This window comes from Dipodomys spectabilis, unplaced genomic scaffold (assembly GCF_019054845.1).
Source record: "Dipodomys spectabilis isolate Male_0828 unplaced genomic scaffold, ASM1905484v1 ptg000017l, whole genome shotgun sequence".
NCBI lineage: Eukaryota > Metazoa > Chordata > Mammalia > Rodentia > Heteromyidae > Dipodomys > Dipodomys spectabilis.
In genome coordinates, this window is record NW_024870694.1 from 5,875,764 (window position 1) to 5,889,212 (window position 13,449).

The 13,449-nt window shown below is 37.0% G+C and overlaps 1 protein-coding gene across 2 annotated transcripts in view; it reads right to left on the reverse strand.

Moving 5' to 3' along the window:
• Positions 1-13,449, reverse strand: part of Polq (DNA polymerase theta) — a 63,793-nt gene that overhangs the window by 11,899 nt on the left and 38,445 nt on the right. The window contains exons 21-25 of one of the 2 annotated variants that reach the window (XM_042669662.1): positions 13,287-13,424; positions 11,681-11,855; positions 8,074-8,200; positions 7,190-7,311; positions 1,169-1,353 (exon numbers count right to left, since the gene is read on the reverse strand). In XM_042669662.1, the coding sequence (XP_042525596.1) occupies positions 1,169-1,353; positions 7,190-7,311; positions 8,074-8,200; positions 11,681-11,855; positions 13,287-13,424 (747 nt within the window). Of the gene's footprint in view, positions 1-1,168; positions 1,354-7,189; positions 7,312-8,073; positions 8,201-10,143; positions 10,223-11,680; positions 11,856-13,286; positions 13,425-13,449 lie in introns of those variants that run through there. The other variant, XM_042669663.1, reaches the window with a different exon arrangement.

Here is a 13,449-nt window from a genome sequence, read left to right on the forward strand (position 1 = left end):
ACACACTATAGAACTGTTAAGGATAAAAGAACTATTACTTATAAGTCTTAGGAAACTGCCTGACATAAATCAAACTCTACATGAATGCTAAAATAAAATATAGACAGGCTTCTCCACAGATAATTATGTAGATTAGATTCAGAATGCCCAAGTCCTAACATTCTAAATATTCTGAATATATCACTTAACACTGTATGGCTATAAGCAAATTATTACTTTTATATGCCTATTTTCTCCTTTATAAAATAGAGATAAAAGTAATAATACTTACAAGAGGTTGCTATGAGAACTCAATATGGAAATATTCTATCTAGTTCTTAGTTCTTGTTACATGCAAGGCCCAAGAGTGAATTAACAAGACAGAGAGGACAGACAATATAGAAACACTGGTAGGAAGTAGTGAGAAGTACTTCGTGCCAACAAGTCAATGAAGCACTACAGAGTTAGCAGCTTGAAGCACAAATGTAAAATGAATAAAGCAAAAGCTCAGAGTGGGCAAGGGGTACCTCTACATCAGATTTCCCATAAAGCACGTGATTAGAAAGCATTGGTGTTGACCCAGGAAAGGAAATATGTGTGACCTTTGTCTGTCTCTGTGCATATCGTCCTCTAGGAGGAAGAACTAACACATCTATTTCCAAGGTGTTAGAGTAGCATGAACTTCCACAGGCTTCAAAAGCTAAAATTCATTAAAAGCACAACTCAATAGTACTTTTTCAGTAAATGTGTAATGAGTACCTTCTATACAATGTGCTTTGGCTCAGTGCTGTAGGAACATATAAAAATGAAAATATAGAACTTTAAGTCAGGATGTTTACTGACTAGAAAAGAGAAAAAATACATACAAACATGTATACACACACCCATAAATAATGACCTCTAACACCACAGTGACCTTTATAATTCTTAAATAAGCATCTACCGAGTATTGAGCACTGAGACTGGCCCTATTATGGTCTGCTTTCCTGATAATAAGTAGCCTTGGCTTAGTCCATATGGTTCTTTCTATTGCCTCCACAAAGGAACTATAATGCGTATCATGAGACAGACTCAAACAAATACAGTTTGAAAGGTCCAAAGACAGAAATGATTCCTCAACTGCAAACAAATGACATTGTTTGGAACCACTGATTCTTCTCATTTACATGAAGCATGTCCCTGAGATCACCTGCTTTGCTTGTTGCCTCAGATCATCCCCCACAGACTCAGGCTTAATCATCTTCCATTCTGCTGCAATGCTCCTGAAAACATCAGCTCCTGTGTTTAATACTTGAATGAGACGATGATCCTGAGATAAATGAGCCAAGATCCTCAGTTCAAGTTGAGAGTAATCAGCAGCCAATATTAAGCCACCTGAAGTACAAATGATTTTAGAAAAGCTAGTAAGTACCAAGTTCTATATAATATAATGTAACCTCTGTTGCACAAATGAATGATTCCACATATTTAAAATACCAAGAATAGCCATACAGAGATGGAAAGCAGAATGAATATTGACCAGGGCTGGGTAAAATGAGGAATTAATGTATGAAGGGTGCTGCTTTCAGTGGAGAACATGAACATGCCCTATGTATGGAGATGGAGAATGATGAGGATGGCACAGTAATGCAAATATGCTTAATGAATGTCATAGCACTAGAAATGGGTCAGATAGTAAATTCTATGCTGACTATATTTAATCATATTTTAAAGAATAAACTGCATTGTAATTGTTACATCATATTAAATACTGGTGTAGTTTAAGAGCATGGCATTAGACATAATATATCGCCCATCTACTTGAAGACTGAGATCAGAAGGATTGCAATTCGAGGCCAGCCTGGGCAGAAAAGTTTGTGAAACCCCTTCTCACCAGAGTTCTTGACACAGTGGCATTCCCTTGTTATTCTAGCTAGGGAGGAAAGCCTAACATAGGCGGATAGTACCCAGGCATGTGCCCAAAAAGGAATTGAGACCTTATCTCAAAATTAATCAGCAGAGTGAATAGGGATAAATATGGTCAAAACAGTTTGGTCTGCATATATGGAAATAGAACAATAAAACTTGATGAAGTTACTTGGGGAGATGGAAAGGAGTAGGAGTGAGTGATAGAAAGGATGAGATTGATTGGAATACATTATATATATGCATAGAAATGTCACAGTAAAATACTGCCCCTTTGTATCTATGATAATAAAAAAAGTAAAAAGGAAGTGTTTGCCAACAAAAACAAAACAAAACAAAGAAACCACAAAAGATAACTTTGGAGGCATAGCTGAGCAATGAAAGCACCTGCCTAGGAAACTCAAGACCCTGAATTTAGAACCTTACTTCCATTAAAAAAAAGAAAAAAGAACAAGACTAATTCAATTGGAGCTAACTTTTTCCACACTGTACTTATTTATGGCAATAAAACCCTCTCTTAAATGTATGCAAATTGAAACTTTATATTAAAAAAGATAAAAGCTTCTGAACTTCCAAGGAAACTATCAGTGAAAGACAGCCTACAGAATGGGAGAAAATCCTTGTTAGCAATTCATTCAACAGAGCTTGATCCAGAATACATTAAAAAAAAAAACTCTATCACTAAATGGGCAAATTAATTAAGAGGTTCTCAAAAGGAATAGGAAAAATGGCCAGTTAACATTAAAAAAAATTGAATATTCTTAGCTATTAGGATAAATGTAAGTAAAAACTACAATATCCCATTTTCGCAGTAATACAAATACAAAGATCTAATAATACAAATACAAAAATTCAATAATACAAATAACAATAAATATTGGTGGGTTAGGAATTAATGCAGGCATTATGGAAGCCAGTATAAAGGTTCCTCAAAAAACTAAAAACATAAAACTGTCAGTTATCCTGGGCAAACACCCAAAAGAATCAAGCTCAGCATACAGTAGGATGCCTGAACACCCATGTTGTTGCAGGATATTCACAATATAGAATTACAGAGTAACAATCAGCCTAGTTGCCAATCAATAGATGCATGGATAAAGGCTGAACAAAATTGTGTCATTTACCAAAACATGGATAGAACTGCAGATCATTATGTTAAAACAAAACAAACCACACAGAAAGACAAAAATTACAAGTCTTCTCTCATAAGTGAAATCTAGATTCCTTTTTAAGACATGAAAGCAGAAAAGACATATATTACAAGTCTTCTCTTATAAGTGGAATCTGGAATTTTTTTTAAGACATAAAAGCAGAAAAAGAACTATTTGAGAAGAGGAAGGGGCAGGAAAGGAAGGAAAAACAAAGCAGGGTAATGGGAGGGAAAAATACGATCAAAATACATGAAATACTTGCACGAAAATGTCATAATAAAACCCATACACTAAAACCACCTTATTCATGGATTTATTACACATGAATTTAATTGAGTACAGTAAAAACATAATATTAAAATTATAAAAGTCGAGATTTCAAAACCAAAAACTATAAATTCATATACACATTATCAGTTATGCTTCAGTCATGTGATCTGCTAAATGGAATTTGGCGAAAATCCATTCCCCAAAGACCAAGGAGAAATTATAGTAACCTTGCAAACCCAAAAAGGCACATAATATGTTTAAATAATAAAGTGATTGTCAATGAAATTGAAAGAGAAAGTTCACTACCGAACTCTTTCTATGAAGCCATCGTAACCCTTATCCCAAAACCAGACAGGGAGTCATCAAAGAAAAAGAACTACAGACCCATTTCTTTGATGAACATTGATGCAAAACTTCACAACAAAATTTTGGTCAATCGACTTCAACAACTCATCAAAAAAAATCATACACCACGATCAAACAGGATTCATTTCAGAGATACAAAGCCAGTTCAATATATAAAAATCAATATAATTCATCACATCAACAAGAGCAAGGATAAGAACCATTTGATTATCTCAATTGATGCAGAAAAAGCATTTGACAAGATCCAACACCCCTTTATGATGAAGGCTCTGGAAAAACTAGGAATCCAGGGAACATTCCTCAATACAATAAAGGCTGTATATGACAAATCTACAGCCAGCATTATACTAAATGGTGAAAAACTAAAGCCATTTCCTCTTAACTCAGGAACGAGACAAGGATGTCCACTCTCTCCACTTCTCTTCAATTTAGTATTAGAATGCCTAGCTATAGCAATAAGACAAGATGCAAACATAAAGAGGATCCAAATAGGGAAAGATGATGTAAAACTTTCCCTCTTTGCAGATGACATGATCTTGTATTTAAAGAATCCCATGGACTCCACTCCCAAATTACTTGAGTGGATTCGAAACTTTGGTAAAGTAGCAGAGTATAAAACCAACCCTGAAAAATCAATGGCCTTTCTGTATGCCAACAATGAGGAGTGAGGCTGAAATCAGGAAAGCAATTCCTTTTGAAATAGCCCCACAAAAAATAAGATATCTAGGAGTTAACTAAAGAAGTGAAGGACCTCTATGATGAAAACTTTAAAAACCTGAAAAAAGAAATCAAAGTAGAACTTAGGAAGTAGAAAAACCTCCCATGCTCCTGGATTGGAAGGATCAACATCATAAAAATGGCAATACTTCCCAAAGCTATCTACAAATTGAATGTGATACCTATCAGTATTCCAACCTCATTCTTCAATGAAATAGAAGAAGCAATCCAAAAATTCATATGGAACAATAAAAGACCCCAAGTAGCAAAAATGATCCTTAACAAAGAACAGTGCTGGAGGAATATCAATACCAAATTTCAAAATAGCTTGGTACTGGCACAAGAACAGACTTGAGGACCAATGGAATAGAACTGAAAACTCAGAAATGAACCCACAGACCTCTAGCCACCTAATTTTCAATAAGGGAGCTAAAGAAATAGAATGAAGAAAGACAGCCTCTTCAGTAAATGGTGTTGGCAAAATTGGTTATTCACCTACAGAAAACTAAAGCTAGATTCTTATATATCACCCTGCACCAGAATCAACTCCAAATGGACCAAAGACCTTGAAGTCAAAGCAGACATCCTGAAAACATTATAGGAAGGAAGAAGAGAAACTCTAGGTCTCCTTGGCACAGGCTGAAATTTTCTTAATAGAGACCCAGAAACACAACAAATCAAAAAAGGTTGGACAAATGGAATTGCATGAAGTACAGAACTTCTGCATGGCAAAGGACATAGCTAGCAAGATCAATCTTCACTAGCCATACAACGGACAAGGGTCTCATATCTAAAATATACTTGGAACTCAAAAAATTAAATCCCCCAACAACAAATCCTCAAAGAAACAACTGTCCGATAAATAAGTGGGCTAAAGACCTACAGAGAAATCTCTAAAAAGGAAATAAGAATGGCCAATAGACATGAAGAAATGCTCAACTTCTCTAGCCATAAAAGAACTGCAAATAAAAACAACATTGAGATTCCACCTCACCCCAGTTAGAATGGCTATAATCAAGAACTCTAATAACAACAGATGCTGGAGGGGATGTGGCCAGAAGGGAACCCTACTGCATTGTTGGTGGGAGTGTAAACTTGTTCAACCACTTTGGAAAGTAGTATGGAGGTTCCTCAAAAGCCTCCATATAGAGCTTGCCTATGACTCAGCAATCCCACTTTTGGGCATTTACCCAAATGATCACAAACAAGGCTATACTAAGTCTACCAGCACAACTATGTTTCTTGCCATAGCTAAGATATGGAACCAACCCTGATGCCCATCAGTAGATGAATGGATCAAGAAAATGTGATACATATATAAGAATTCTATGCCTCCATCAGAACAAATGACATTACCCCATTTGTTAGGAAATGTAAAGACTTGGAAAAAATTATATTAAGGGAAGTAAGCCAAGCCCAAAGAAACATAGGTCCCATGGTTTCCTTATTTGCAATAATTCGTACATGTGTAGGACAAGTAGAAAAGGTCAAAAGCTGTGTACATATGATCATATAAGATGAAGTTAAGCAAAATGAACCCCAAGATAGGGACACAAGTGGTTTTTTCTTTCTTGCTATTGTTTCTAACATATTTATAATGTACCATGTGATTTTGCTGTTGCTTTGTATGTTCCTCCCCCATGGTAAAACCCCTGTTTCCACTGTATTTGATGCTGGTGCCCTGCAAATATAAAATATATATTTACTTAATATTGTAATATTTTATGAATCATGGATGTTTAGCCATTTACTTTGACTTTTTTTCCCCAGCCTGGATCTGGTACTGTCTTTGAGCTTCTTTGTGCTCAAGAAAGGATAGTGCTGTACCACTTGAGCCACAGGGCCACTTCTAGCTTTTTCTGAGTAGTATTAGAGATAAAAGTCTCAGACTTTTCTGCCCAGGCTGGCTTCAAACCATGATCCTCAGATCTTGGCCTTCTGAGTAGCTAGGAGTACAGGCATGAGTCACTGGTGCTCAGCTTATTTTGATGTTTTAAAACATCTCTTGCAAGTTATTTTTTTAAAAAGCTATGAAGATAACAAACTAGATAAGACTAGGAGAAATTTCCAGCAAATGTTTGATTAAGAAGTCAGCTCAAATCACAGCCTGGGGGTGTGCCAGGAAGCATCAGTGGTCAGAAAAGAGAAGGAAACACAGGAGCAAACCACTCTGTGAACAAAAAGCTACTCTTTGGCGTTCAAAGGAGAGAAAGTGAGGAAGAAGGGAGCTTACTGACTGCAACAAACACTGTGAGGTGAAAGAGAATGTGGACTAAAAAAATTAACTAAATTTTGCAGAAGTTGACAGTGGTCTTTTAAACAGCTTCGCAAACAGCTGGTGCTGAGAGACAGCATGGGGGGCTGGGAAGGTGGCTCAGTGGTAGAGCACTTGCCTTGCATGCCTGAGGCCCTGGGTTCGATTCCCCAGCACCACATAAGCAAAAAGAAAAAAAGCCGGAAGTGGCACTGTGGCTCAAGTGGTAGAGCGCTAGCCTTGAGCTGAAGAGCTGAGGGACAGCGCCCAGGCCCAGGGTTCAGGCCCACAACCAGACCCCCCCCCCCAAAAAAAATATATATAAATAATAAAAATTAAAAAAAGAATTCACAATGGGCAGATAGTGAAGACAATGATGAACTTCTCTAAACCTCATGAAACAATGAGAAAACAGGCTTCACCACACAGAGGAAAGATGAAGGACCAATGCACTCCCTCTAGTCCCACCCATAATTCAGATTTCTCTAGAGCTTTGGAAAACATTCCCTTAACAATGAGAAGCTCCAAAAACCCTCAGTGACCTCACCTGGGAAAGGCACAAAGGCATGCCTCATGCTCACAGAAAACGGCACCTCTCTGGCCAAGGCCTGCTCATCCACTGGTGCCTGGTGCTCAGGGTACAGGCCACAACCCTTCTTACTGTATCCTCTGTGGTACACACAAAAAAAATCAGCAACAGCATATGAATCAATTCAGCTATAATTTGTGGAGGGGAAGGGAAAAGGGAAAAAACAAATAGGGATACAGGTGGACCCACTACAACAATGAGATGTACAAATCGTTATGTCTTAAAATGAACTTTACAACTTTGGGGGGGGGCGGGTGAGGGATGGGATGGGAAGGGGAAACAAAGGAGGAGGCAGCAATGCTTGATAAGAAATGCACACATTATTTTGCCCATGTAATTGTAACCCCTCTGTATGGTATTTTCACAATAAAAAAAATTTTTTTTAAAGAAAGTCTGATTTTCAGTGAAGACAGAATTTCCATCTAAGAAACTTAGAAAACAATGCAACCTGAAACTCACTGTAATGCATAACATGCTAGACCTCTTCTGATAAACATTCAATTAAACATGAGACCATTTCTGCAATCACCTTTCCCACAAGCTGCTTCTGAGAAAATTCTGTCATTTACTCCATAACCCCTCTAGGGAAATCAAATATATAGTATCTGTACTGCTGCCTCCTGTCATGTGTACACCACTGACAGTGTTTGGCTTAAAGAAGCAGAGAGCTGGGAGGTTCATCAGTGGCCTAAGCGTGCAGCATCTCACCACCAACTAGCTTCTTCCTAGACATTTGGGGACTGAAATGGGGAATTTCATTATCTTATGTACTAGGTTATTTTTGAACCGTTCACATTCACATTCACATGGCACACTTATACAAGTAAAGAGAAATAATCTACCTGACCATGAGAGGTTGGCCTTTGTCTAGAACTTGGGAAGGTGAGCTTTCATCTAGTAGTGTTGGCATTCTAATCTCAAAATCTCTTGGCACATTCTGGATATTTGGTTCTGTAAAACTTATTCGTCCTAAAATCAAACAGAATAAAGAAAAAAAATTAAACTGATATTTAACAGTACTTGTGTCTGAATTATCTTTAAAGATGTGGTCTTATTAATGCTAAATGTATATTTAAATAAATTTCTTCATCATGTTCATATTTTTAATAATGATAAGTCTAAGGCCATCCTATGATAAATGAATATACAAATCAGCTATAATATATTGCTGTACATTAACATAGAAATCAATCCATGATAAGAAGCAAACTTGTTAAGAGTCTGAGGTATTATAATAAGTTAGCAGCTGGGGCTGGGAAGGTGGCTCAGTGGTAGAGCGCTTGCCTTGCATGCATGAGGCCCTGGGTTCGATTCCTCAGCACCACATAAGCAAAAAGAAAAAAGCTGGAAGTGGTGCTGTGGCTCAAGTGGTAGAGCGCTAGCTCTGAGCTGAAGAGCTGAGGGACAGCGCCCAGGCCCAGAGTTCAGACCCCAGGAGCGGACCCAAAATAAATAAATAAATAAAAATAATAATAACTTAGCAGTCAAAGTGTAAGATTACCAGTGACCAATCAAATGGACCTCAAAAGAAATGACTGTTGAATCCGTAAATCTGGGGATACACGAGGCAGGAGTTGGAGTGTCTGGAGCAGGGCTGTGAAAGGCTGAAGAGGACAACTCTTCCATGAGAGGAAGCCACTGGATGTCACTTTCAGATACCACCTGGCTGCGTTTTCCTATCAGCACTGTAATTCCAGAGAATCAGCAACAATACTAAAGTGACTAACTAGAATCAGCTCCTGGATAAATTTTATAGAATAGGATTTTTTTTTTCAGTCCTGAGGTTGAACCTAGTTTTATGCATGCAAAGCAATTGCTCTACCTACTGGGCAATACTGTACCTGACCTTCCTGTTTTTGTCTTTTTGTTTCTAAGAGTCTCCCTAATTTTGCACTGGCTAGTCTGGAATTGGTAATCTTCCTATCTCAGCCTCCTGAGTCCCTGGGATGCATGTCATCACACCTGGACAGAAACTTTTGTGTATATGGGTATGTTGGTACTAGGGTCAGAACTCAGGGCCACATGCTCTCACTTTGCTTTTTTACTCAAGGCAAAATCTCTCTACCACTTGAGCCATACCTCCACTTCAAGCTTTCAGTGGTAAATTAAAGGTAACAGTCTCCCTTACTTGCCAACTCGATTTGGCTTCTAACTGTAATCAGCCTCCTGACCGGCTAGGATTACAGGTATGAGCTACTGGCACTTGGCTTTATAAGCTATTTTAAAAATGTTTATCAGACTTTATTTTTCCCAAATTATTTATATGTTATTAGTTGGCTGGTAAAATTTCTTTGAAAAAAATATAAGCACTTTTCAAAAAAGGGGAGTAATTGGGGTCATTTAAGTAACATAAACTAGCATTAAAACTCAGCTTTTTAATCTGGTTGTACAAGTGGTTACAATTTAACATAACCATTTATCTTACAGTGCGTACTGATCAGTGACTCCTTACATCATTCTCCCCCTCAACTAGCCCCTCCCTACCAGTCATTGTTTCCTACTTCCTTTTGCACATCTGTACATTGAGTATTATGACTGCATCTGTCCCCTGTTCTCTTCCCTTTTGTGTTCATCTACCTTCCTCCTCTTGCCCACCCCCCATTTGATATATATTTCAGCTTTGTGATAGTCATTTTGTTAAATGGTCTGCTAATTGCTCAAATCCCTGTTTTATAACACCCTTTTCACTGTAACAGGCTCTCTTACAGCTGCGATATGAAATTTTGTCTTCTGTTGGTGGATCTGTCATCTCAAATGCCTTAGACATTGTTTTCTAACTTAATTCCTGATTCCATATAGATCTTATTTAATTTTTAGCACACAATAACTTTAATAAATGCCAACTTCTAATATAATGATCATTAAGTGTTACACTAACAAATAGCAGAGGAAGGCATCCAAGGCTCTTCCTACCTCAGCACACTGTCTTCTTTTCCATAACAATACTTAATATTCAGCCCTGGTCTATTGGTTGAATTTAATGAGGTAACACTGGCAGATAAGAAAAGATGGTTAAAAAATAAATTATAAAACATGAATATAGCTTGACAGAAATCAGTTCTAATCACGAAATTGCTTTGTCATGCTTAAGCTTATATTTCTATAATATTAAGATGTTCTAACAATTATAAAACCCTATTAAAATAGTCTCTAAAATGAATAATGAAAACAGAATGATTATTCTCTGTTTGATAAACAACAAATGTGAAACACCCTTGAAAGCCCTAGGTTGTTTAGTTTATTGCCAAGTATTATTTTGCACAAATTTATAGCATTAGCAAATGTTCTAAAATGAAACTTAAATATCAAGAGGGCAAGAGAAGACTGTGAAGAACCAAGAAGTCAGCTAAATAGTAACAAAGTAAGAGGTAGCAAGTTGTTAAACAAGGAGGAAAGCAAGCAAAGAATAAGTAGCTACTCATGGTGCTTCCACTGTAACAGCTCAGTAACTGACAGACATTATGCAAGTGAAATATAAGTCAGACCCAGAAAGACAAGTACCACATGTTCTCTCTTACATATGGAAGCTAACGAAAAGTGAGACTGAATGTAAACTGGTAGGAGGCATAGATAAAGAGTCTGGATTTGATCAGTGCATGGTATATGCATGTATTCAAATATCATACTGAACCCATTAATATGTATAATCAATATGTTAATTTAAAATTTTTTTAATGAATTTTTTTAAAATCCCATACAACTGACACTGGGTACTTTTTAGGAACCGTATGCTACCCTAAGCCCTCAGCATACAGAATCCTATTTGTCCTCAGAATACTTGGTGGAGGCAGGACCTTCTTTTATTCAGGAGTCTTCTTAGTAGAAAGGTTCACAGCACTAGCTGGATTTCGGATTTCAAAGCCCACATTGTATACTGCAAATCTAAACTGGTGCTTCTATGAATGAATTATAAATGTCCTTTCTTCCAGTGCACACTGTGCTTGGTGAATACTTAGTTTCATGATGCCTAGAGAAAACAGTACTGCTTTTCTTTACCAGATTACACTCAAATCTATCCTAAGGCCATGAGACACACATCCAAGGACTCTACAGAGTTCTTTTCTGCTTGGGTAAAATAAGATGCTTATCATACAGATGCCCCAAAGGCCTACTGACATTCAATTGGAAGAGGATCTTAGGAGGTTCTGGAAGGGGATGACACTGAAGTTAGCTAAATTACTGATTTAAATGAATTACTATGCATAGCTCTTGCAAAGAAAACACTGTCTCAGATGTCTGGTTTCTCTTCAAGTACTTGAAAACAGGTAGCAGTAGATTCATCTTAATATTCAGGTGATATTTAGCTATACTTTGGATATAGTATGAGTTTTCTGCATGCTGTGGAACTTCACTGAACCCAATGATAAACAATTGAATTTCTTGGCCACTATAAGCAAAATCTTTTTCTTTCAAAACCAGACAGTATTCATATTCAGCATTTCTTGTCACCTGTAGCTGTGTGTGACTGTGATACAGGGTAGATTCTTTCCATCCCTAGGAAAGGATTCAGACGTTTTTCCCTCTGCAAGGGGAAAACTACTTTGGTGATAGCACTGCTGATTCTTCTCCACTCCAATATCAAGCCTGGTAAAGGATGTAATTCCTTTAATTTATTTAAAACATCCTGCCAAAGAAATATAACAATTAAGGTAAGATTGGATTCTTATTCAAATTCTAAATGTCTATTAGGTAAATAATACAGTCTCAACATTTAGTTTGATAACAACTAAGTCCATAACACAAAATCACAATTTAGGTTTTTTTAGAAATTATCACAATAATAAAAATATAATAAGTAGTTTATTAAATGCAAATGATATGAATTTAGAGCTATCTTTTGAAAAAAGTCATTTTTAATATCAATTGTACCAAGGATCTATCCCCTAAAACCTACCAAGAAATCTGCATAATCTTTTCTTTATGCATTTCCTCTCCATTCCTCCAGGGATGGGAAATCTTCCTGTTGTCTTCCTTCTTGCCCTGATACTTACATGATATCCATATAAAAAATATCAGAAGACATTTATTTTTAAAATGCCAATGTTTCCATGAGAAGAGATACTTGTGAGGTTAAAGGGCCAGTGAGACTAATAAAAAGTGTACTACAAAGCTGAATACTGCCTATAATCCCAGAAATGCAGGAGGTTGAAATCCAGAGGATCACAGTTCAAAGCCAAACCAGGCCAAAAAGTCCATGAGACTCTTCTCTCTAATTAATCACCCAAAAAAGCACACAAGTAGAATTGTGTTCAAGTGGTAGAATGACAGCCTTGAGCAAAAAGCTAAGCGATTGTACCCAGGCCCTGTGTTCAAGCTCCAGTACTGGCACAAAAAAAAATGTCTATAAGACTTCATCTCTCATTAACTAGCAACAGGCAGGACATGGCTCAAGTGGAGAAGGACCAGACCAGTGCCAAAAAACAAAACAAAAAGTGTGCTGGAGAACAGTTATGGACACTTCCCAAAGGCAGACAAGTCACAGTATATTGACCAAAATTTCACAGAATAGCAATTAAACTCTCAGCTCTCCACAGTTATGGCAGCTTCATTTTCTATCTTTACTTTTTCATTAAAACTTCACTAACTAAAAGGGTAAAATTAAATCTTTCTTCTCTTTCCTAATGCATACAATTTCCATTCGTTAACATTGGCAAATTTCCTTTGAAAAATAACAAAACCTTAAATTTGTGGAAAACTTATTTTTCCCTGAAACTTAAAAAAAAATTCTTCTATACAATTGTCTGTTTATATAACTATACAAATTAATTATATTAGAAGTTCAAGAGTCGTGGAGGAAAATAAATAATATTAGCAGGTCTGAGCGCACCAGCCTCTACATTGTTTTAATGATAAGAAGAGTACACTGCTAAGTCAGAGTATAGTTCTGATTTCCCATGTTGGAATGTCTGCGTAGATTTTGTAGACTACCAAACCACCTATTTCTTTGCTTGCAACTGGGTAAGTTTAAGTGGTGGGCTATATTAACTATTTTGTCACAACACCAAAACACTAAAAGTAGCTCCGATTCTTTCCTGTAACTGCCCCCCGTGATTACCTTACTAGTGCTGAACCGCCTACCCAGCCTTGACTTGCGTCCAGTGTCATTCCCTCTTCTGGTAGAACCCAAAGTTTTCTTGTTGCCTTGAACTTTCATCTCTCCATTTGGTGGCAACTTCAATTCCAAAAATAAAACCTGCAAGAAATTCATGCTGCATTAG